The sequence below is a fragment of the Paralichthys olivaceus genome, chromosome 8 (genome assembly GCF_024713975.1).
Source record: "Paralichthys olivaceus isolate ysfri-2021 chromosome 8, ASM2471397v2, whole genome shotgun sequence".
NCBI lineage: Eukaryota > Metazoa > Chordata > Actinopteri > Pleuronectiformes > Paralichthyidae > Paralichthys > Paralichthys olivaceus.
In genome coordinates this window covers 7,929,396-7,956,090 of record NC_091100.1, presented here as the reverse complement: position 1 = coordinate 7,956,090, position 26,695 = coordinate 7,929,396, and the positions used below count along the sequence as shown (strand labels likewise).

Below are 26,695 nucleotides of genomic sequence, written 5' to 3'. Positions count from 1 at the left end.
CTCAGTGGGTGAAATTCAATTAAAAAACAGCAAGGGCATAAGATTGTCTTTTGTGTCGTGTTCCATCTTCATGGGCTTGATTTAAATGTTTAAGCTATTCACCAGGAAGTGGAGATGAAAGAGATTTGTGCAGGAAGCTTTTAATGGGGGGGAAGAGCGAGAATGAAGTTGACAAGAGAAATGAAGGGTTCACGCACCCAGACATTTTCCAACAATGCAGGAATGTTGATTGTACTGTCATGGTGACTGTCCTTGGCTTTTATGGGAACAGCAGCACAAATAAAGCTGTGATTTAATGAGTGTTTGCCACAGACTTGGCTGGAAGAAAGCAAAGGAATAAAAGAACACTTTCAGCATGCTCAATTCAAAACGTATCAATAATCCGTGACTTCACTTTTCCTTTTCAACCTTTTATATCTGAAATTGCACAAATTCACCCAAAAAAGCAGAGAAATATTTTTGAAGTTTACATAACAGTATAAAATGTTCAGAGGGATTCAATCAAAGGAAATGTTTCAATATCAAAAGATATATGGACAGCGTAAAATTTTACAGCCCAGCCCCCTTAATGGAGAAGCTTTGCAGAGCACTGGCAGCTCCAAGTCAACGTAAGAATAGTGCTAATGTTCTATTGGCTCCACTAAGATATGATGTATTGAGTCTACAAAGCAAGTGGTCTTGCTGGAATTTACTCTCTACTGGGCAAACTAGCTTGAGGAAGCCAACAAGCACAAGAGGGCTAAAAACATAAATCAGAGTGAGGGGTCCTTAAGCTTTGGTCTTGAGTTCGAGGGCTCCTAGGACGGCACTCTTCTGGACAGTCTTCAGATGTACCTGGAATCTGCTGGAGCCACTCTCCCAGTTTGGGGGTCACAGCCCCTAATGCTCATGGCCACTTGTGACTACACCTTATCTGTTGCTGTTTGGTTGTTCTTTCACGCCTTGGTAATCCTAAATCTTCTAATGCTCCTTCCTGACACTCCTGGCAGCTGGGATTGCCTCATCGATCACTATTGCCCTCTTCTCTCTCGTCACCCAACATTATGTCTGGTTGGTTAGTCAGCCTGGAACTTGAAGTCTCACAGGTTCATTGTTCAGTTGTTCTCAACTACTTTCATTGGTACTTCTCATCCAATGTCTTGGAGCATCTTCACAGCTTCTATTGTCGTAGACCCCACCCTCCTCTATGAGCACGACTTTATCTGTACCATGGACTTACAGAAGGTTTTCTCTTCTTCCACCTCGTCCTCTGTCTTCTGCAGCCTGAAGCATTGTCTTAGCAGTTCATCCCTGAGGGCCATCTACCTGACCCTGTTTATTTTGTGTGCACGCTTACTTTGTCCTTGTCCTTTCTCTCACTCGTATTGTGAGGTAGGCTTCTGTAGCCTGGGGAACCTTACTGGAGGCTTACTGCATGCCCTGACCAGGATTTGAACTCTATCTGCTGTTCTTAAGGCAATGATACTACCACTGCACCATTCAGATGCATACATACATATATGCACATATATATTCATATACATAACCATTTACTTGAAAATAACTATTATAGATGAAGCCATCCAGCAGTATTAAAACTAATTAAAATGATGTGAACATGAATTAATTAATACGTAAATACTCTTATGCAACACTTTCATAATTTTGAAGGCAGGAGTTTTACTCCTAAAACTCTATTTATACATTGTAGTCTTGCTACTTTTACTTAAGTTAAGGATGAAAAATATTTCTTCTAACACTGTCTGGGAGTAGGAGCAATGTCACAGCAGGGAAGCATACAGTGAATCATGAAGGGAATAATATATGCAGCCATTAAAAGTAGACCCACAATCATGTAACACAGATTCAGTTTTACTACAGGACATAGAAGACCCAAATACTTTTGAATAAACAAAAATTGGAGAAGTAGGTTTACACAAACGAATGTTTATCTGTTTGCAGTTTTACTTCTCAACCAAAGATGGTAATGAAAGAGAGATAATGAAAATAATTTATGTGTGTGTGGCAATGTATGTATATATACTGTGTGTTCTATGGCATGTTTAACACCTGGGTGAGCTACCAATTGCTACCATAAAACCACTGATAAAATGAGTATTTATTTCAATGACTCATGTTTGAATGCTCTGTTGATGCCACTGCACGTTTGAGTGTGGCCATATGCCTCAAGAGCAATGAAATGACAAATCCCCTTTATAAATGATGCATTACACTGGAAAGACCATTGTGTGATCTCACTACATGCTTTTTAAAATCACCATTTCTGTTGGACCAAAATGTTTCATTCTCAAACTGTAAAAGTCAAAGGACTTCTCATGATGCAAGTGTGTGTAAATAGTTGCGTTAGATGAATTGGAAGAAAATGGTCTGTTTGATAGCTACGTTCAGTTTTAATAGCACAGTCTGAATCAAGACTAGAGTTACTCATTTCAATAACATTAAAACAAGCTCCCAACAGTTTGTAATGGATCTTTTGACAGTAGTCATGTGGAAAATTGGATCATGGAGCTGCTCTACATTTGTGAAATGCCACATCCTTACAGTTGTCTAAAGGGCAGATTATTGACTGTTCAGGGAATTAATCACATATTTTGACCCCCCTCAAATGAAAGCCTATTTGTTGCAGATTATAAAATAAGTTAGGGCAACTTATTCAAGTTAAATTGGGGTTAAATCTATTCAGTGTGTGCCCAACCTGAACAGCTGACTTGGGGGGGAAGACAGCAAATATCCTTAGTCTTGGTTACACAGTAGTATGAATGACAATAACATTTAAAGACTTTGACTCTTTTAGCAGGTTTTGTTGAGAAAAGGCTGGAAGACAAGGTTAAAAAATATCTCGCACTGCAGCAGAACTCACGCATGTATTATTTCTAAGATGCATTTCTGATTTCACATTCCCTTTCTCTCTTAGATCTCAGTGCCAGGTCTTTTGGACTCGCATTAAAGGAGGTCTCACATTTACTTATGCAGGAGGGAGGCTAAAGCCGAGGAGTTTGTGTGCAGGCATAAACCACAAGTTTTTAAATCATGAAAAAAGGTTTTCATAAAATGAGCATCTGAGCACCTGTGATTGGTGGGCTGCTGGAAAAAGGTGTTTAACTCTTAAAACGCCTACATCTACATAATAAGTAGAGACTGCACATAATAACATAAGCATGTGCTTTATGCAATGACATTCATACAACTGCTAAAGGCCATAAAGGTTGACACATTGGCTTATCTTTTTCTTTCAGTCTGTTTCATCATGTTATCTCTGTCAAATCTATCCAATTTGTTGCTCTTCCTTTCTCTAAATTACACCATCTCTCTCATGTTAACACGATTCAAACATTTCAACAATTTGTTTCTGTGCAGCACTCACAAGTTACTGCATATACTAAGTTCCTCACTGACCCCCTGTTGCTGACTGATCAGGGTGATCTTCTCTTTTCCTCCCTGCACAGTTAACCACGGCCAGTCTGGTGACTGAAATGGGACGGGGTGCCCAACCATGCATGACTGGCTCTCTTGCAGGGATATGACACTTTAGGTCAGAGCTATTATGATGCTGGGAGGAGGTGTCAGGAAAGGGAAGCAGAGAGGGTGACAGAGGGAAAGGACAACAGAGTCCCTTAGAGTTGAAGGAAGGAAGCCTGAGTGAGAAGGGAGATAATGAGGTGGTGACATGGAGGGAGGAAAAGAAAACTATTTCCTATTAAAGTGAGAGAGATTCAAATAATGGATTGTGCAGAAAGAAACCTTTTATACAAGCATTTTATAATTGATTTGTCAATTACCTGCATAAGCTTAAGTCTGTACAAACATTATGTACATTTACTAATTTGCAGATGCAGTAGAAGCCCTAAGCACTAAGAGGAGATGGAATGTGACTTTGTATTTCAGCTGTTAAATCTACAGGCAAATTGAGTGTTTCAGTAGCTCCCAAAACTGTGTGTGTCACACAGAGAGGAGGTAAGTCACAGATAATCATGGAGGAGGAAGAGCTACATGTTCCACCAATTTTCTGTAAATCAAAAGTTTTACATTTGCACTTTTGATTTTTCAAAAGAGGTACACAATTTGACATGCAACCACTGTTTTCTTCTCCCTGCTGAGTTAGCATACCTGCTGAAAGTGTAAAGCACATCTATCTGCTGGCAGTAGTTATGGTAAATTGCACTATGCTTGATATGTCATGTTCATTGTGATCGTCTTTAAAGTGTTTAAATGTTAAATGTGTGAGGTTATAACTGGAAAAAGAACAGAAAAAATGCTTTAAGGTAAATTTTCAGGCCAGTTATTATTTTAGCTCTTTTTTCCCCACTGCAAAGGAAAATTCCCTGTTTGTGAAAAAGAAAAGTGTTTTTTTTTTTTAAAAGTGCATAAACAAGATGATTACCAAGTTTTTATTCCAGAGAAACAAATGCATTAAGTAAAAATGACTTTTTGAATTTGTAATATTCTATCAAATCTGTACCATGTTGAATCCCATGCATTGTGATGAATCATGTTGAATTTCACTTCATCACAATAGCGTTGAATCACATTGTATTACATTAGTTGTAGGTTAAAATGCATCCTTCATGTATCCGATCATTGGCAATGCATCTACATATGTATTACATCAGGCTCAGTGATGGAAGTGCACAGCCCTATTGCAGAGCCAGAAGTTACTCTGTAGGCAAGCAATAGTGACTTGAATTTGATTTGGGCAACCGTGGGTTGTCAGTTAAGGTAAATGAACAGCAGAGTGACATGACCTTTAAGAGTGATCAAAATCCAGCCACACTGATACATGTTTAAGGGTGTCACTGTGCACATTGTGAGAGCTGCTAGAAGGGCAATGCAGTAGTCGAGGTGAGAGATAATCATAGCCTGTAAACAAGAATTGAGTGAGATACTCTGTCAGTCCAGTCTAGATTCCTCTTTTGTTGTTCATTTTAAAGTGGTACAACCATGAGACAGATGCAACACGGCGAGAGGATAGCTGGTCATATCATGGCAGCTACTTTTCTTGCAACATTGGTTAGAGAGAGAAAGGGAGAGGCGATTGTGTTGATATTTTGATAGATCCTAGAGCAAGTCTTCAAAAGTTTCAGTTAAAGGTGGTGAATCTTCTTCACTGTGTCAGATAGACAAGCTTAGATCTGTGACCAGACCTTGTGGGTCATCTGGCAGGAATGACAGGTATAGTTGGGTGTCATCTGCATAGCGATGATATGAGAAGCTAAGTGAATGGATAATAAGACCCAGGAGGGTATATTAAAAAGAGAGGACTGAGCCTTGAGTCATCCCTGTGGAGAATCAATGGCAAACAGACGTTTGTTCTTTCCATGAAACATTGAAATAACACCTCATGAGGTAGGATTCAAACCAAGAGCGTGCATTGCCCGAGATGCCCATATCAGAGTGTACGACTGGCAGATGCAGTGATTCATTGTGTCAAAGGCTGCTGATGGGTCCAATAAGATAAGAACTGATGCCTAAGCTGCCACCCAACACACCCTTAGGGCCTCCATCAAAGATAAGTAAGCCGTTTCGCTAGAGTAGTTACTCTTAAAGCCCGACTGATTCGGATCAAGAAGTTCTGCAAGAAGAAATCTGAGACCTATTTGAAAAACTGTCCTTTTGATACCCTTAGATAAGAATGGAAGAAACAAGAATGGCTGATGGTTCTCAAAAATGAATAGTGTCACCAAGGGGGGGGGGGGGGGGGGGGGGGGTAGTTGTTTTGAGTAGTTTGGAGAATTGGCTACTGATGTTCATCACCTCCTTAGTAAATAAAGAGGCTAATATATCAGGTGAGAGATTTGAGTCTGGTTAAGGTAATGTTGGACTGAGTAAGGTTTTGATGGTGGTGTCTGTGATAAGCATGCTGAATGAGAAGGAAGATAGAAGTCACTGATAAACCCTCAGTCAAGCCATTTTTGGTATGCAACTTTCAGATGGCTGGTTAGAATGAGAAGGTTTGGTGGATAGAGGAAACAGAGCAGATACATTATTTGGCAGCGTTGTGTGAAATGAAGATATTAACATGTTCCCAGAAAAACATCTAGCATTTAATATGATACTATTTCTTTGTGCCACAAAGCATCGGTGCTTTGTGTTTTTCCGCATAGAATAGGTGCTAGAACGATCTTCCCCTGTAGGCAACACAAACACACATAGAGGAGAGTGAGCATCACACACAACACGGTAATTAATGGCCATGGTCAACAGAAAAATGACTATGACCAGCTAAGACAAAACATAGGACTTCACCTTGCAAATTACAGGCCTGCCTGGTCCTCACAACAGACTTAAACAACACTAACATCTTTTACCGCCTTCATGAATCATGCCAAACAACACGGAAAAATTTAGTAGAATGAGAGCAAAAAAGCAAGAGCTCAAAACAAATCCCAGACAGTGGAAGGGTCTTTTGCCACAAGATGGAAGTTGTTGTTGTTGCACCTTACAGTTGCAAAATAAAAGGCACAAAGGTATCAGTAAAAAGTAACATTATATATGCATTTTTCTCTGGATACGGCAGCACAGTGGAAGTAAGGAAAAATGAGTGGGAGAGAGGTTGTGGTGAAACAAGAGTTGATCGAATGGAGCGCTGTTCCTGGAGGCATTTCAGTGAAGATAATCAAATAATGGTCAGAGAGGTGTGGAGACTTTAACCTGAGCTGTGTCATTAACAGCCTGGCAGTCCAAAGAGAAATATTTGTTTGGAACAGTTAAGCGAGTTTCCATTTGTTACAAATGAAGAAGCCAGTCTCCCTCTCCTCACTTGGACACACGATAAGCATTGTAGAATGTGAAGTTAGTGGAGATGGTAGTTGATTTAACAGTACTTTCTGGTTGGATCCAAGTCTCAGTGAGAGCTTGTGGCTCAAGGGCTAGCTGGTTAGCACAGGCAGAAATTAAATCAGCTTTGCTCAGTGCAGATTGGCGGATTACGGATTGTTGCAGTGACCGGAGGTTGGCCAGTTTTCCATCATAGGTTCAAATTAATCGGACAGTGACGTGACTTGCAATTTCAGTTATGTGATTCAACTACCCAAGTGTACTAAGGCTGATTCCTAAATTACCATAACAATTGAGCAATTGGAGTAATAATATTTGCCCACTCTTGGAGGCTCCAATTACTATGCTGTATTTATTTTGTTTGATTGGAATAAGCTGAGCTCTTTCAAGATGAATTTGCTGGAAATGAATTTCAATGCAGTGGGCTTCTGTGACCCCACAAAGAATCTAAATTCCATTTAATCGAGAGGGGGGCCCTAGGAATTGCCACAGGAGACAAATATATGCTCATCTCCAGAAGACGATTATTCATCATGATAATTATTTGAACGCTTCAATTAATTTGACAACATAATTTGCATGTGCCGCCATTTGGCACACCTGTTTGCCAGTGGGTCTAGGGAAAATGGAGGGAAAATAAGTGCTGTCGTGTTGAGATAAATATGTCCTTCACCCACTACACAGAGCTGCTTATCACTCATGTAAATGTATAAGCTATTGACAAGCATATGATGTTGAATCAGAAAACACTTTAATATAATGCATGTAATTTGCTGTTTCTGGTGTGAATAGAGCCTCATGTTTATAATGAATTGTGTATGATTCACAGGCCATTTGTAAAGCTGCCATTCAAAAACGTATGCATACGAAGAGTACAATTTTACAAGGGATTTTGTTTTTTTAAATAATAACGACAATGTTTTATATTTTTGACAACCCCTCTAGTAACACTGAAGATACAAGTATTATACATTCACATAAATTTCTGATGTTTCATTTGAAGTTGTAGTATCCATTAAAAGATATATTTGTTGTTTTTTGTACTCAAGTAACAATTTTCTCTTGAGCTCTATGAAGGAGTTTTGCGCTGATTGACTGTTTTCAGAGTAACACAAACCCATGCCACCCAGGTGATGCATTATACTACTGAACGGGCAGTCACTTAGCTCAGAAAAATTCAGACTTCACTGCTTCTGCCGGATTCATTGTGAAGTCATGGGCCTTAATTTTTCCCTGCAAACTGCTGGATCATGATATTCCAAGATGCTGGAATGATTGCACGCAGTTTTGTAATGTCCACCACCAATGCAGGAGTATTGGAGGTCAACTGGCCCGGCCTCCAGTTCAGCTTTGGAGGGGGGGTGGCCTTTCTCCTTAGCTGACAGACCCTTACAGGTGGACTGGTGCAGTGCCAGTGTTCAACAAGACCAACTAAGGGGACTTGTTTAGTCACTGAGTCCGAGATCTTTAGGGGCATTAGGGAGTCGGGACTTCGGGCAACAAGAGTGGAAGGCTGCATATACAAAAATCTGCTTTGCCTTGGCAGCAGAAATGGCAACAAAGCCGTCAAGCAGCTTATCCCATTTCCAGAGCTCTGGCTACAGGCGGTGGATATCATCCTTTAACTGTGAGTAAGCAAGTTTGCATTTCATACACACAGTCATAATAATAGCTGGTGTTCAGTCCGGGTGTAACTCATAAAACAACACGGCTGATAAATCGGGACACATAAACAGCGAGGTTGAAGAATAGCAGTAAAAAGAATGACGAAAAAAAAGATGTGGAAATCATACTTTGTACAACATTAGGCCTTTGAAGGTTGAGTATGATTACTGTAAAACACATTTTCATGGAAATACAAAGTTTAGCTTTTGCTTTTACTGAGGGTAATCATGGCAAAAAATGACCTGGGATGTCAAAGCCATTCATCCTCCACTGGCAGACTGATTAAATACTTTAAATCAATCTTTGCTTTCATCAAGCTGTTGAATTGGTCCAGAATTGTTCTTGGACACTGTTAAAACAAAAAAAGGCATCTTCTGCGTCACTTATTCAAATTTCAAAGATAAAACATTAAATAACGGTTTTTGTAGGCTGAGTGCTTATTGTGATGAGTAAACTGACCTTCAATTATAAAAAGAGCTCCCCTTATCATTACCATCTAAAGGCAGCCTTAATACCGTTGAATGTCATGTTTGCCTGAAGTGATATTAGCTACATCATTAATTACAAAGGTTCGACATCCTTTTGTGCACAATTTACACAAAAACACCCACAACCAGTAACAGGAACATGTGCACACAGTTGCTCTTTATACTCACTATACATTTTTCACCCCTGTATATGGAGCAGCTGGAGCTAATTCATAAAACTGCAACTCCAGAGATTTGACAGGACTTTCAGACCTATTCACAAATCATTGCACTGGTTTTCAGTACACACTAGAATTTATGAAGTTAAAAAGCACTGACCCTCTGTCATCACTGGTTTGTACCTAAGGTCTGTTGAAGATGCCTTTGGTTTTTGTGCTCCTCATTACTGGGATAATAATAAAATGTTTTTTTTTGTTGACCTTTAAAAATGACAATAAATAGTTTGTGAGGGCTTTCAGATTCTGGTGCAGACTCTTTCCTCTCAGTTAGTTGTGACAGAGCAGCTTTTGAATGACTCTTCGCTTTACCTTTTCTAAAATGAACTTTCATTTTACTCGTTTATGAAATGTTGCCCTGCTTTGCTTTAAATTAAAATTAAATTACTGTTGCTGACTTGACATTCTCAGGAAAGCTTGCAGCTGCTGAGCTTTCTGAGAGGCAGACAGTGCAAGTAAGTGTCTCCAGAGTGAGTTTCATTCTTGTTTTCATCATTGTAAATATCATTTTATCAAAATAATCAATTTCAAATCACGTTTATTATTAACTCATGTCACCTCCTCCCAGAGGTTAAAAGTAATTCAATGTTTTCTGTATTTCTTTCATCAGGATCTGAGAAAGGTTGTATAGAAGTTCTTTCCATTGTGGCCACATATTCCATCTCTCTGTACTGTTAGCTGTATTTTCTACATGAAAGATAATTTACATTCAGATCATTGGTCCATCTGAGTGCAGAACCTCAGCCTACAGTATAATTTGAATATAAATTCAAATAGAACGAACATTTACAGACCAAAGCGAGCATTACAAAAGATTTATTTGATGTCTTGCAAGATATAATGGTATGCCTGAAACGACTATGTGTGCATAGTACAGATGTGTGCATGCTTTTACACAAAAAGCATGCACACAGTCTCTGTAGTGATTGTATGCCTTTATGGCTAAATGTAATTTTGACCTTTACTGCTTGTAATGAAAATGGGACAATCAGGAGGAAGGTATCAACACGCAGTTGTGGTTTAAACACATCAAATGACTTAAATGGGAAATTGCCCGGCTGGGCGGTCATCAAGTGACAATAGGTAGAGAATGTTTGTAGGATGATCCTCATAATATTGAGATTTCTGACACAAAACTTGTAGCCACATCCCTGGAATATCTTTATATTCAGTCTCCATTTTACTGTAAACAGTAGGAAGCCTATGAAGCAGTTGTATTAAAAGATAGAAAAAAGGAAGCAGAGACACCAGTCATTGGAGCTGTGAGTTTCCACTGTCAAAGACCAAAATAATCCTATTTCAGCTTTTGATAAGGTGACCTGACCGACACTGAATAGTCTAGAAATAGAATTCAACAACTTAGTCGTGTAAAAAAATGAAAGAGATGTGATGCAAGCGAGTCCATATGTCTTCCATCCAATGTGCTTGAAAAGATGTCAACACAGCGTAGGATAGCTTCACTTGCAGTACTTCCCTATACAGTAAAATTACCCAGACAGAGTAAACACAGGACTTACCAAGGCTGAACTCCACTTGAGGCAGCTTGGGTGTGAGAATAACACCTGAGAGACAGAGAGAGGAAAATAGAGGGGAGAGGAGATAAAAGCAGAGGGAGATAAAAAGAAAGGGAGAGCAAAGCATTAGAACAATGGAAGAAAAAGAAAATAACACAATTCAGAACCTAAACTCTTGAGCCCCTTCAATTTCCTAGAGACCAAATTGTCTCCGATTTTCTGTGTGATTGCACGGTGTGAACAGTCCCAAATCAAGGAGGTTCAGTTTCAAATGATATAAAATAAAAAAGCTGCAACTGTTCAGAAAGATATCAGACATATATTAAACACATTTCCACCATGTCAATACAACAGAACATATATATATATATTATGATCATTTTATTAGATGAATCTGGAAACTTTTCACAGACAACCTGGCACTGGCCCACAGACCACTGCCAGACAAAGGATATAAAGTAGATAAAAAAAATATTACAGGGTTGTGCAATGTCACCAAATGTGCACATGATGAAGTCTAGAATGAAACATCGTGATGGGGGAAGACTTTGTGGCTGGGGTGGTGGTGTGGGGTCTCACAGATTCTCGGGTTATTTGCTCAAATGCTAATAATCAGCCGCACAAACGATCAGCGCTAGCGATTCAGCGTGGCAAATATTCTGCTGCCCCTTTCAAGTTAGAGTCAGTGGTGGTACATCAGCTGGAGCTAATTAACTTGATCATAGACCTAAATGAAACATGGCTGTTGTCAGTTGGTGTGTCCTCTGTGTGCCGCTGTCAGTGTTTGTCAAAGACAAGAGAAGAGCCACCGCTCTGTAACACCACTGTACAGCCAGGAGTGAACCGAGTGTTTCTGAGGTTTCAAGGGAGTGAGTCATCGTAGAGTTCAGCCTCACGTCACTGTCAGGGCTGGCAGCGTCCAACACTAACATTCAGTCACATCATATGGATGAATTAAACTTACAGACTTTATGTTTTTGAGCCATGAGCTTCAGTTTTTGCATCAAAAAGCTCCAAAAATTATTTGGTTGTGACTTGTGACACTAGTTTACAGTTCTATAATTTCAATGTGTCTGATACTTAAATGTTGATTAAATTGCCTGAGTAAGTTAATTAAGTAGGAGATTGAGTGTCAGTATCAGCAGACACCCAATATTAAAAGACTTGTATCAGTATGTATCAGCCAAGAAAAGGGCACAACCAGTAAAAAATAGGAAAGAAGCAATATATTATGCATGTAGGTAGAAATCTGATCCTTTCACTGGAACAACTTTTGAGACTGAAAATATTCTAATCAGAAAAAAGAGCTTGTCAAGCTCCTTTCATCCACATATTATCTAAGCCCCTTCGTGTGAAAGGTGGGGTACACCCTGGAGAGGTCGTCAGCGTATAGACGAACCAACATCTAGAGACAAAAAACATTTGTCATCACATTTAACACCTTCAATCAATTTGGAGTTTGGGATGAAGCTGGATGATGAAGAAACAGAGAGAACTCCAAACTCCACAAAAAAAGGCAATGGTGAAGGCAAATTGGAAAAAACCTTGTGAGGAGACAGTAATAACCTATCATGTAAAAATGTCTACGATTGGTCTGAGATTTTCACGTCAGGGCAAGTTTGCCAAAGTGTTACAGCGACTAGTGTAACTGTCCATTTCACATTACAAACACATTTCAATCGTTCAATTTTTGTGACCAGGAGTTTGTGGGTAAACGTCAACCTTGAGGGATTATGCCATAAAGATGAGTAAAGGACTGACAGTAAGACCTGTCACCAGCGCTGTCTCTCATTCATCTCTTTCCTAGTCCAACACACAACCAATCAAACGATGAAACACCTGCATGATGGTTGAAAACCGCTAAATGGCATTTTTCCTCTTTCTGGGGTGCCTGAACACAATTGGCCTCTGTAAGGCTCATCAACCACACTAATGGGCCATGGATAGTCAATGTTTACTGATGTGTGGGCACCACACAACTTATGGTAATACTTCACACACACTGAAAATGATTTACTTGTATTTGTAATTGTTCCAGTCTCCACACTTTCTTGGCAGCTTTTATGTTCAGTCAAGGTTAGTTTATTTGTAATTTGTCAGGTCAGTAAATTTAAAAAACCTTTCATCAGAAAAACAAATGTCTCAACAGACTTCACAGAAAAAAGTCTGACTAATCAACAGTCTTGCACCAAAATGATGCAATATTAAAGAAAGTGCAGGGCAACACTGCTTATTTGAAATATGTTAGAAGCCCTAAAGTCCTGCCTATCCAAAACTTAAACCAGTGACCATCTGTAAGGAGAAGAAAGACACTTCCAAGAAAATATTTAAAAAACCAGCTGGTATGAAATATCAAACAGTCAAGAATGATTTTAGTACTTTCAGAAAAAAGAGGTGGTTATATATCCAAAGAGGCTTCATAACATGGGTATATTAAAAGTAAAGAGCAAAAAATGTCTCACAAAATTGAGAGGGTTAGTTTTATTCAACTGTCAGTAAAAAAAAAAATGTAAAGGTGTTTTTCCAGCTTCACAGGTTTAGTTAATGTTTTTGGGTTTCCTATCTTCTGAAATGTTAAAGTTGAGCTATCAATGATTACAGGCATGTTATAAATTATGTCAAGAGCAGATATGCAATTTTAAAAAAGGTATTTTGACTGAATGTTTTAAAATATATTTTTGGAAATGTTTTTGAATTAATTTTGAAAAATATTTTTCAATTAATTTGAATTAATGCAAAAGCAACAATGGTACGGAGATTGCTAATGAATAACAGACATGCTAAAGTATTGAAATCATTAGCCTGTGCCCTTTTGAGAGTCACATGGCTACTCTGGCCAAAAGAAATCCCAAAATACACAAGCTACTTACGATGCATTTTGAAATTCAGCAAATATGTTGAGATATTAGTGAATAAATTATCTAAATTAGCTTGTGTCTTCAAGTTTCAGTGAACTGAATTCTCTCAGCCGCCACACTTGTCAGGATGGGCTACATTTAAATAAACAGGCTTATGTAAACTTAGTGCAATGTGTGTCATGCATGCAAATACAGTAAACATCTAATGAATCAGGTTCACAAATAGCTGAAATATGTAGGCAAGTAAACACTCATACACTGTTACACAAACAGGACAATTATGTATGTAAATAAACTGTCTGCAGCGCTATCTGGTTTTCACATTACTCTCATTATTCCATTCCTCAGGGGTCATGTCTCCTCATGTTGTCACCACTAAGGCTTCCTTGTGAGTGCTGATGAAACTTTAATACGCCTGGTTGATATGTTGTGAGGTGGCAACAAAGAGCCCTTAAGCTAGGTGGGCTGAAACAGTGCCAGCTGTTAGGTCCCGCCTCTGGTGCCACGTTCTCATCAGGGACTGCAGCTTTAAGAGTCCAGTTGTTTTTAGAGGACTCCATCTGTGCCACACAAAAACACACACACACACACACACACACACACACACACACACACACACACACACAAAACTAGTGGTAGTAGGTGCAAGATGGAGGTCTCTGAACCAGAAATAGCGATTTCCATGTTGGTGGTCATAAACAATTTGTAACAGTAGGCTAATCCTCTCTCTTAGTGATTCATAAATAAACATGTGCAATAGTGTAATAATTTCCTCCACCTTCCACTATCGAGGGATGAGAGAACAACACAAAAAAGACCATCACCACTAGTGTTTCCGAACATAACATCTACTGTTAGCCGGTGAAAGTGCCCTTCTGTTACCATCGCTGTCTCACAAGAAATTATACCCACAATCATTTTTACATTAGCGCTCCAAATGTTACCTGCTGAAGCACCACAGACTGCAGTTGACAGACAGAAGAAAACTAAAGGGCGAAGACCTGTGTGAACATCTGTTAGGCGTTTCAATAAAGGAGAGACCAAGAGTTGAAAGGGATGAAGAGGCTGCACTGTTTCGGTTTAAAAGCTGGGTAAGGTTTTTTGTTTTGCTTACCCTTGGTTCAGTGAACCTATTGGTTTGTTGTGGATGATTCCAAATTTTGGATCAGTGGCCTAAGTAATGTGCATGAAGGTGGGGAGTGGAGCTTCTGAAGGACCAGTAAAGGATTTTTGTTTTTGTTCAAATATTATTCCAGGAAATAACTTACCCCACCTTTAAGGTCGGAATTTTAGAGCGCAACTTGGAGATTGAGTGTCCTATAATTAAAGCATCTCACACGATCCTTCCATAAACACTTGACAGACGATACAGATCATTTTGCCTCTTGGAGAATGAATTCTGACATTATTAATTTCACAGTGTTCTGGAGCAGGTCTGGAAACTGTTGCTCACATGCATCAGTATCCACAGTTATTAAAATCATGGGCAAAATTATGCATAACCTGAGGACTGAACACCTGATGCACCATTCTTGTCTTTGAGCTCTGCACACACATGCATGTCATTAACCCTCGGTGAGAATCCAGCTGACCAAATCAAATACACAAAGTCTAATTACACTAATTACCCATTACATAAGGAGAGGTCAACCACCTGTACTGTCCATCTGAATCCCATCGTTGCACAGCTGCAATGTGTTGAGACGTATGTGGAGAAAAGTGGCACAGGTGTGGTATTCATAATCGATATCCACTGGCATTATGAATATGGTAATAAGCGCAGCAAGGCGGCAGGCAGCAAGCAGGCCGGCGGGCGGCACATGCAGATGTAACTCCCGAAGGGGCCCAGAGCAAATGAGGTGTGCCCGCCCGCTACACTGCAGTTTCATCTGGCTCTAGAAATAACAGCACAGCCCCTCTGTACCTCCAATCTATCACCCCCCTGTCTGCGGGTGGTATCAGTGGGGAAAAAGGCACGCTGAAGCGAGAGGGTAATTTATTAGGATGTGAGCAGACTAGGTGATTTCTCCAAAATGACAAAGTTAATTAATGTACAGGGACTTAAATTGTCCGTCTCGCAGACGATCATTTAACCCTCTTCCTCAGCCACTGTACGCGGGGATAACCGCTCACTAGCTTGTAACAGCAGATACTGTGAAAGGAAGAAATGTGGGGGAGTGCGCAAACAGATTCCACATGGGATTGCTGCTTATTCCTGACTTCGCAAAAAATAATTGTGTAAAAGCTCCGAAATACATGTAGCTGCTCCGGTCCCCTTCATATGCTACCAGCTCAACTAAGAAAATCAAGCAATTTCCATAAAGGGCTTTGATAAACCCTCTCGCAAAGCGTACAGTACACATTCCTAATCACTCCTGCTTATCCTCTTCATGAATAGATATTACATGTAAGAGCCTGTGCCTTACAACAAATCCTGCTTTATGATTTGGAATACTATTTATTCTGGATGTTGAGGTGATATTAATAATTCACTTATATGGCTGGCTCATGAGATTTGATATTTCAGGGATATAACTGGTCGCCTCTCGGTAAACCATTCCAACCACAAACACCTCCACCAGCGGCACTACAGATGTGAGCTGACACACAAACACTAATTGCAGTCTTTCTTCCCTCAATCTCATTTTTTCAAACTTCTCCCTTCTCGCTTCCCTATTTTCTGTAGTTCAAATGATCTAAAACAGCACCTGTGCATCCTTTCTGAAGATTCAGTCATCAGCCCGGCTAACGTTCAACTAACTCGATTGATGTTTGGAAAAAACAGGCATCCCATTAAAACAAGTGGTGCTGAATGGGAGCGTGAGTTATCGTCACATTACTGCCCTGAGAGATTGAGGTTGTGTTTCATTCGGATGTACTGTGGGGCTCTTGACTGTGGCGTCGATGGGAGATGGAATGCGGAGGGTTAACAAGGACACCAAGGGAAACTTGGATAATCAGTAAATTGGTGATGCAACAAAAATCACTTGGGTTGCAACTTTAATGGAAAACCCATGTGTCTATATGTAGATTCTAGTATGAATAGTTAAGATAAGATAATTTTACCTTTTGTGTTTGTAAAATGCCAATTCAGTCCCACCTTAATAAGTATTCAGCAGCACCCAGATAGGTCCCACTCTTCCCTTCTGTCACGAAGGAGGAGATAAACTATTTCACCTTGCGACTGATAATGTGGGGTTGTCAGCCTGTCTTTCGTGTCAAACATGGTAATTATGTGCTTTGCTCTTCCCTTTTGTCTCCCAGGATGCTCAGGGAAAACAAAGCAGAGGTACAGTGAGGTGTTTGTCATTACTGCTGCACTCCCACACCTGTCAGATGTCATCTCCAAATTGTGACTGTGTGATTTTATAGCCGTGCATATCGAGGGTTCGTGATCAGGTCATAACTGTTAGAGTGAGAGTGTGTGTGTGTGTGTTCACCCATGCTTAGATGTTTGCATGAGTGTATGTATGTGTTGTTGTAGCGGTGTGTACATGTTTCATTATATCTGTGTGTGTACTTGTGGATGCAGGTGGTTCTGCGTGTATCCGTGTGGTTCGAGGCGAGGAGACAGGGCATCATGAATTGTGCTTTCATTCCTCTTTGTACGGCTCCATTTATTTGTCCCCATGGGGAAGATGATGTGTTAAGCTTGCATGCCAATGGAAATGCTCAGCCGTGCTGACTGCAGTGAGGGTCTTTTTGGTGAGCAAAGGTATTAAACTTGGAGAGCAGGCTTTGAGGCATCGCTGATATGGCTAATCTCTTTAGCATTCTCCTGTTGTGATGGGCACTGAGACATCTAGTTTGCCTCTGCCAGTGCTCATTAGTGACAATACTTTCCGGCTATATGGAATATACCTGCAGTAAAGAGGCGAAGAGCACACACACAGACACACATCTCCACAAGCACAATCATTTGCAGACATTAGACAGTGTTTTTCAAACCACCATCTGCTCAGCCACTAAATCAAACACAATGTAAACCCAAACCAGGTAAGGCAGAGTTTTCTGACATACTTTGCCACATTCTGAGACCAACAAATTTGCGATTTCAATTCAACCACAGTGAAAAGACCAAATACAGAACTGGATGCTCACAGAAAGGCAGGCAGTAGGTTTCAAAATCAACCCTCTTGAATAATTTGTTGAGTTTTTGAGGATTCAATTATGAATATGATGTCACTCCAAACATTTCCAAACAAAATTTGCCCTCCAAATCCACTTATATTAATATTAATATTAATGGCAGGTACAATTGTTCTTTTGTAATAATTACAACAACATGACCCTGAGGTATGAATCGTCCTGATTAGCCAATAAAACTGCAGTGAATTCCATCAGCTGATATTGATCATCGTGCTTTTAAAATTGTTGCCCTTTCTCACTCTGGCTGGTACCTCCACCCTTCACTCTCTCTCTCTTTCTCTCTCCCTTCAACACACACATTCTGTCTGTGTGTTAGAGAGGAAAACACTGCAAAAACAAACTGAGGGAGAATACGCACAAACTAGACATCTGTGGGATAAGCATTCATAGAAACAGTAGCATGTTAAAGAGCAGACAGAAACAACTGTGATGCCACCCAAGGTGTTTCAGTGTTAAACTGCATGAGGAAGGACAGAGGAGATAGAGGGAGGGTGCAGATTAAGAGACAGACACACAACACAGTGCAGTCAGCTCACCGGCAGCAATCAGTCCTTCAGGGTTGGCACTCAGTTCCTTCATGTCAACCATGCAGTGTCCCAGGTGCTGGATGCCGTCCTCCATCTGTCCAGCTTGCCTCTCAGCTCTCCCTCTTGCTCCCCCACCTCCTCCACGAAACACCACAGTCCAGTCCAGTTCCCCGGCTCACACGCAGCCTGCCAAGCGGAAAAGCTGTCACGAAGATAGCAATCCTGCTCGCCTCGCTTTCTTGCTGCCTCACAGCTCGCTCTCTTGCAGCATTAAAGATGCCTTTTGGAAACTAATATGGAAGAGAGGGACCACAAGGGACCTGGAGCAGAGGTGGGAAGGGAGGGAGGGAGGGAGAGCGGCAGAGAGAGGGGAAGGGAGGACTGATGAGGAAGTGAGACTCCGAACGAAACAGAAAGCAGAACAGAATTGATGTTATGTGCGATACACAGCTCTATCCATCAATCTTGGGCTGTCAGTGGGGCACCTCGACCAGACTGCACAGCGCAACACAGCCAGAAAGACACAACTCTGCCCACTCTCCCCCTCTCCCTTCTTTTCTCTTCTCACTGCGCAGCCACTGCTGCATCCAGACATGGCAGCAGGGGTCCCTCTGATTTCTGACATCCATCTCCCTCCCCTTCACCAACCTCCCCTTGCCACTGAGACACACCATTCCCTTTTCCTTTTCTAGCAGCAAATCATTTAACAAGCATCTGACTGTTTAGCTCCATACGGTGAAGCCACCTTAATGCAGCATGTTATTTTGGAAGACGGTAATGTCATTGCTGAGTATAACGTTTAATCAACAGGTCGAATGGACAGTAGCAAAGATAATAATAGTTTCCAATGACATTTAGACAAAACAGTGTTAATGATGCACAGTTATATGTACATGTACAACAACTCCTACATTTGGAGTTATGTGTATCAGAAGTAAAATTTACCCAATGGATATGGACTTTCTGCTGCTAAATAAAATAAAAAAGGTTTTGAGTTTTGAGTTGTTAGATAACCTGTGCCACACATGGGCATTTATGTCAGAATCTGACTTAATATCGATGGCTATATTTTGTAAAACATTTAGAACATTTAAACCTTCAGATGGATTTTTGATTCACGGCTGACATTCCTGTCTCATATCCAGGCTCAAGACCAAGACAGAAATGTTCATCTTGGTAATATTGCTAAACTTCAATATTCTATACAGAAACTCTCACCCATGTATTTGTAACTTCCAAATTAGATTATTGATGCCCTTTTCTCATTTCTGTATATTTTGTTTTTGTGAAGTGTATTAGGACTGTAGTAAATACAGATTTTACAATTGAGATAAAATGTGTTTATATGTTGATTGATATATATCTGTGTACATCTAGACCAGGGATCTGCAGATACTGAGAAGAGGAGGCAACAAAAGATTTTGTTTTAATCAGCAAATATGTGTAATAAAGAGGTACACTGACAGAATAATACAGCTCTCTTCCCCTGTGCCTTTATTTGCTGCCCTCACCATATCTCCACCCCCTCATACTGTGAAGGTTATTGTTAGTTATTTGGCCACCAAGGCCATGATGATACAGTAAGGCCATATCTAAAATCAATGTTAATTTATACCCTGCTGAATAGAGAGGGTGTTGCGGTCTAAGCTAAAGCTCAATAAAGACACAGCGGAAGCAGAAGCCTTAAGCTCCTGGAGGAAATAAGGCTGGGGTTGGACACCAACAAATTCATTATGGGAAACTAAGACATGTGGCATCACATTGAAACATTTTGCATATCTCTGTGTTATATGAGCTAGTTTAAAAGTTTAAAAAGTGCATCATTTTAAAGGTGACACAATATGGCAACCCAAACATTGGTTTAAGATTTTTATATTTTATGGTTTTTAGTGTAGGATTACTGTTGCTTTAAATAAATAATTCACAAAGACAGATTTTGAATCAGCTATGAAGGCATGAATACATTGCTCCTCCCAAAAAAAAACCCTTTTACTTAGGGTTAGGGTTAGGGTTAGTAAAACCCTTCACAAAACCTTTCGTGGTTATTGCATTGTACCAGACGTGCAAGCTGATCTTATCTATGTGGATTGTCTCCAAGAGTAGTATAAATTCAATATAACCTGAAATAGGCTTTCTTTCATCTCTTTACAAAAACAATTTTGGGTCAACACATATTTTTTTCTCTGTGATTTAATCTAAAGATAGTGTTTGGATTGTCAGATTATTCTTGTAACTCAAACAATAAAAAAAAATAAAAAACTGGTAAAACCATAGATACTGATCACACGCGACTGGTCTGGGTTGGTGTCGGTGCCAAAAACCTAAATGAAGATAAATTGGTCCCTGCAGGAGCAATAAGACAGAAGATGAGTCCACTCTGCACGAGGAGGTTTCTTCTTCACTTTCTTCCACTGCCTCCATCCTTATCCCTTCATCCCTCTAGTGACACAAACTGCTTGTTTTCCTCACCCTTTACTCCCTTAAACCACCGAGACCAACGTTTGCCTCTATGGTTTTAATGGAAATGTGGTGGCCCACACATTCACATGAACACCACCTCGAGCACGAATGTGTACAATGCAGCGAGAGACAAACGGGTCTGTGGTGTGATCCATTAACATTCTAATACATTTCTTTTAAAGGCGACATGTGTTGTCTTATTAAAGCCTGACTGATAGAGGGGACTAGAGAAAATCAATAGACAATGCACTGGAGATGGAGAATTGTACAAGTACTCTGAGGAGAAGAGAAGAAAATAAACATGCCCTTTTTAGCTATTCAGCCCCAAAGCCTGGATAACAGATTCTCACATTTACCATTCCAATAGCACTTGAGGCCCATTAAAATTTGTGATAGACTCCTCAGTATTAGACAGCCAATGGCTTGATTCAGGGTAGTGTCTGGGGCACAGGTTACACAGCAGGAGACTTCCCATCCTCATGGTGTAAATACAAACTATGGCCAAAACGGGCTGGATAATTACTGAGGGGCAATATTTGGCCTTGTTTAAATCAATGTCTTCATTCCTGAAGGATAAATTATATATATTTAGAGAATATACAATCACATAGATGTGCAGCTTGTTTTATTGTATTCACATTTTTTTTAAAATGAAATATATTGGGTATTAAAGTTTTATTAGTTGTTTCAGAAAGTCAACATTCTGCATGTGGCAACAACAAGAACAATGACACCAACATCAAAGTGTTCATCCTCTAGACAGCTACCCCTGCTGGGTGCCCTTTCTTTGATTTTAACATGTTTGTGCCACCGATTTTTACAAAACAGCCAAGAAAGAAGCCACTGCACACATCGGGTGACAGCCCAAACAAAACACTGACTGAAAGATGAAAAATATTATTGTGTTGAGTGGACTTTGGTTTAAAAAATGCAAAAAAATGCAAATAATAGCAGAGCTAAAAAGAAAAATGAATACAACAGTAAATAGTGCTTAGACATGTTAACGTTTGTTTAATAACGAAAAATTCTCCAGCAGCAAATGGATCACACACACACACAAGCAATTTACTGGAAATACTTTAGTAAGAACTTCTCACTGAACACGATCAGTCAATCAAAGTTAACATGAGTAGTATCATACTAATGAAACACTAAACTACCCACTGAGAAATGGTCAAATCTATTTTAAGTGGAATGAATAAAATGGAAAAAGGATTAAAACAGGTTTGCTGTATTTTCAATCTGTACTGACATGCTCTTGTGTATAATATGCTGAATGGAGTTTAGATTTGCTGCAATTGTTCCTGACGTCCATACTAAATATAAAGAATCCATCCATCCACTGCTGTTCTAGTGTCCTGTTGTATTGCAGTAGCTGCAGGTTAAGCTATGCAGACTAGACGTCCCTCCTCCTGCAATGTTTCCCTGCACCTCCTGGGAATGAAACACGGTGGGATTTGGTGCTAAGATTATAATTTTGGAAGCTATCAATTTGATTGCTTAATTGGACTTCCCCTCATCACATTCACCAACTGTATGGGCAGGAGGAACAAAGTTACTCATAACCATTTCAATGTACCTATCGAAATGTAATTATTGTATTACGATAGAGCTGAACACAACAAAAATGTAGTGTATGCTATGAGTAAAGCATCTGCCACATATGCTGCAAAAGTACAGTAGTATTATTGAGCATGTTGCATATATATAATGCAGAGTATCTGTCCCTGCATTATCGGTATTCATCTGTCATCCAGTCTCATGGGACCAACAATCTGTCTGTCAAGGTCCCCATGAATACTCCTCACATTAAAAATGAACTGACACCATCCCCCAGCCCTTTCCTTTTCACTCCTTTCAGAGACTGTGGAGAGATGAAGCTATTGATTTCTCATCATGTGTTGTCATGTCAGGTTACTGCATCCTTTCTTTCTGCACCTCTGCTAAGATCTTAGTTGTCGACTTCCAATGTCTTATAAAAAGGATCCACTCAGTTGGAGAAAGATTATATTTTCATAATTTTTTAATTTGAAGGTGGATGAGATGGGTCATGGCTTCCTTCACACCAACATTGACACATAGAAAGGTAGATATTCTCATTTTTATGTGTGTCTTGAAGCAATACTAAAAGGCCACTGTGTACAGTATTTTAAAAGACATACTTATCTCTGTGATAACTTTCTTCTATCCATACCCCTTCATACTGCAGAGGGATTAAATCGCACAACTACACATTAAGTGATGGACACATTCTTATCTTTATTCTGTTCAAAAAAGTTTCCTCAAATTCAGCTGAAACTAATATGCACACACTCATTATCATCAGTCCTCTAGATATGCCTGATATTCTTCATGAAAATCAATGTATTATTCAGAGTAAATTGTAATTATCCAATAATTGGAAAAAATATCCAACCCATCTCGCAATAATTGAGAAAATAAAAAAAAAACAATTGTAGGATGTTTAATGGGTTATTTCTTGGTCAATGTCCCATTTTGTTCAAGTTGTGTAGAAATCTGTTATGTAGTCTTTGCTAAAACAAACCTGTAGACAGGGGTGACAGAATAACTTCCTTTGTGGAGGTAAATATGATGTTCTATTGCCATCACTGTGGCATCTGCTCACACACTTAGCCTGAGCTTCTTTGCTGACTGCTAATCATCAATTGTGGTTTGATCCCAAATAAACTCTTTCAGGCAAAAATGCTGAAGGAAATACTGTACGGCTTCCTTAAGTCCCAATAGTCTCTGTGACAAAGAAGAAAGAGAAGGACTCTGGCTATGCTTCCAGTGGCTCTGACACAGTGGAAACAAAATAGCTCTAGGCACTCAATCTCCGCGAGAGAACCAGCAATGTTGAAAGTACAGGATAGATATGGATTAGTTGTTTCTACTATATTTCTGAATTACTTGGCTGCTAGACACAGATGCACACCACTGTGCCAACATCTATGTATCATTCTTACTGAAGTACAAGTATTTTCATTACCCAAGGTTGATTCTCTGGATATTTCTTGATCTGCTAAAAGAAAGTCATGTTCGTAGGGAAAGGTCAAGACCCCAGCACAGCTGCTACATAATTCTGTATAGCCTGGTGTTATCTGTGCTTGAATCAGCTCAATTCATACACAGGAAGCTATATAACAGTTGAGAGGTTTGATCCCCATCTTCTGTAATATATCCAGCAAAGTAATGTGGCTATAATTGTGACATGGAGCAAGTTCATTTGAAGACAATATTGTTAGGATTGGGCTGAGGTATTAACCTTCAGGAAATATTAAATATGAACTTCAAATGTTACTCAAGGGCTGTATTCACCAAGCCAGGCCTGGATTGAACACAAACCACCTCAGAGGAATAATGATGCATTTTTCAATGACTCCTCTGTTTTTCCATGTTCACAGTCTGTCAGAGAAGGTGATGAAGCGGAGAACAGTTGGTAAGCAATATTGTCCTGTACTCTTTCAACTGCAGACACAGAAATTACAGGGATTTGAAAAATATAGTCATAAAAATTTGAGAGGATGGAACATGGGCCAAAAAAGAACCCAGAACTAGATATAGGGATGAATACAGGGATTTCTAAACCATTTCTGTATCATTGTTCCCCAGGTAATAATTCATGGATCTTTATGAACAAAATCAGGCATATTTTGGTGACTGATATCTGTGAGTGTATTTAATTTGGTGCAGCTTGATTACATAAGCGGGGACCTTGGTGGAAGTATCTACAGAGTGCCGTTAAATTGTGTTGAGAGTTCCACAAAACACTGGACTATCTCGACCAAGGGGCTGACAACCTGAAGGACCAGAGGGAACATATACAGTCAACTGTTAAGTTTCATGGAAAATATCATATGAACAAAGTTAGAATCTCAATTTCCACTTCATAAGGATGTCACAAATCTACATCTTGAGTTCAAGTGGCCAAGAAAAGGACTACAGATAAAGGGGCAAGACTCTTAAGAGTAAGGCCACTGTCACATCTCCCACCGGACCACTGCAGTTTGCTATATAGTATATATACTGTCACCTGGTAATGTGCACAGTGTTAATTCAGCCACAAACCCTAAATCTCACTATAGCTCCCTGAAATCTTCTGCCTCCTCTCTTTCTAAGCACTGGCTCGCGGAGTTGCTGCATGTCTAAACAGACTAAAGTCGGGTTTTAGGCATCTGTCAAATGGACTATTGAAGCATTCTTCAGAAACAATGTGGGACCAAATGACATCCATCAACAAAACGTTTAGATGAGGACAAATTCCTAGACGACAAATGAAAAAACTCTACAATCTACTGTCTTGTGTCAAAGCATGAAGCAACATTTCAACATGAAAGAGCTCTGAGGAGGGATGACCAAATGTGGAAAGGTCAGGCCTCCTGCAGGACAGGGAGGAAGGAGAGGACAAGGGAAGGAGTGAAGATTGCGGTTAGAAACAGGGGTTTATTTAAACTCATAGCTGTCATTCAGCATCTGAGGCATAGTGGGATGCTGCTATGTAAGATCCTCCTACCAGGCCAGCAGGATGTCTTGCAAACATAAACAAATACAGTATTAATACACACACATACTAAAAAAAAGTGTGTATTTTTCAAATGATTTGTTTTAAAATTCATGGCACCAACTCATGTGGGATCAGCAAACTCTTAGCTCATGCCAGGCTGGTGCTGAGGGTAGGGCACAGAGACAGCTGAGAGGAGTAGCCTCCTGATCCTGCACTCTGTCAGCTGTGTATGCCTGCTGTCACTCTCTGACAGCAGGCATACACAGCTCCATGTGCTCCTGTTATCTGTCTGGCCCATTCAGATGGGTAGGGCACAGAAGAATTGCACACTGCAGTCCAGATTAGTTAGGCCACTGATGGGTAATTACAGACTGGCGGAGGGTTTGCTCCAGCTTGGCTACATGCGGATAAAACTGTTAATTCATTCTTCTGGAGTCCTTGGTAAGTGTGGAAAACTGGTAAATATGAATGCTAATGCCAATAATGCTGATTGCAGACGGGTTGCTGATGCTGGTTTGTGCTTTCTTTTTAATCACATTAGTGAAAGAGCACAGAAATAATTGCAGAAGTATTACTGGATTTTTCATTTCATAAACTGCCAATAAAGGCAGTCACGTAGTAATCAATCTGGGATTTTGTCATTTATTTACTCAAATGGTGCATTTTAGTGAAGCCGGTGTTGAAACAGAGGGAGCAGTATTTTACTCACACTGTGTGAGGCCATAATTAACCTAAAGCGTCCCTTGTTAAGTTTGATCAGATGTGATTTTTCTTTTATTGTGTTTGTGATCATTATAAAATACTTAATTAACACAATTTCAAAATTTTTGATATATGGTTGTAATTAAACTGTAATTTAGAAAATTATTTATTGGCCTTTAATAATTGGAAAATTCAAACTTCTTTTCACAGAATGGGTTTCTTGAGTCATTAAACAAACAGAATAAAGAGAAAGAAATGGAATGAGTAAAAGATGCACAGTAACATATTGCACAGCCATCACACTATAAACATCAACGCACAATGTGCATTCACCACAAAAAACAATACTCTGCTGTGTATATGTTGCACTTGGTTTCTACTTCAAATAACTTTTGGAACCAACTTAGCAAAACCAAAACTTTTTCGTCTCATTTTACAAGTTATTCTTGCTCCTTTTTGCCTCTTTTAACTGGATGCAGGTTAATCAGCAAAACCTTGAACCTTTGCTTCATTATATCTTATGCATTATCATCCTTTATACATTTACACATTTGCTTTTTAGAAGAATAACATTCCTCCTACAAACTCATGACCCACACACAACTGACATCAAATACTGCATCTTCCATTATTCAGGTGATCCGTCCATAAATGAGTGAGAGATTGAATGTGAGAGTGTAAGAGAGAGAGAGAGAGCGAGATCAGAAGGATCAGAACTTTTCTTGTTAATGTGTGAGATGGTCACTCATGGATAATAGAATATAAAAAATGAGTAAGCACGTCTAACAGTTGTCACTTCAGTTCGTGGAGGCTGTACTCTAGCCATGTCTTTATTTCCA

At 39.7% G+C, this 26,695-nt stretch overlaps 1 protein-coding gene across 8 annotated transcripts in view; it reads right to left on the bottom strand.

The window, feature by feature from the left end:
* Window positions 1-26,695, bottom strand: part of inpp4b (inositol polyphosphate-4-phosphatase type II B) — a 183,097-nt gene that overhangs the window by 101,279 nt on the left and 55,123 nt on the right. For 6 of the 8 annotated variants that reach the window (XM_020101329.2, XM_020101337.2, XM_020101335.2 and 3 more), the window contains exons 3-4: window positions 18,200-18,510; window positions 10,660-10,704 (exon numbers count right to left, since the gene is read on the bottom strand). In XM_020101329.2, coding sequence (XP_019956888.2) covers window positions 10,660-10,704; window positions 18,200-18,284 — 130 coding nt within the window. In that variant the 5' untranslated portion in view covers window positions 18,285-18,510. Of the gene's footprint in view, window positions 1-10,659; window positions 10,705-18,199; window positions 18,511-23,968; window positions 24,056-26,695 lie in introns of all 8 variants that reach the window. The other 2 variants (XM_020101330.2, XM_020101333.2) reach the window with 2 other exon arrangements.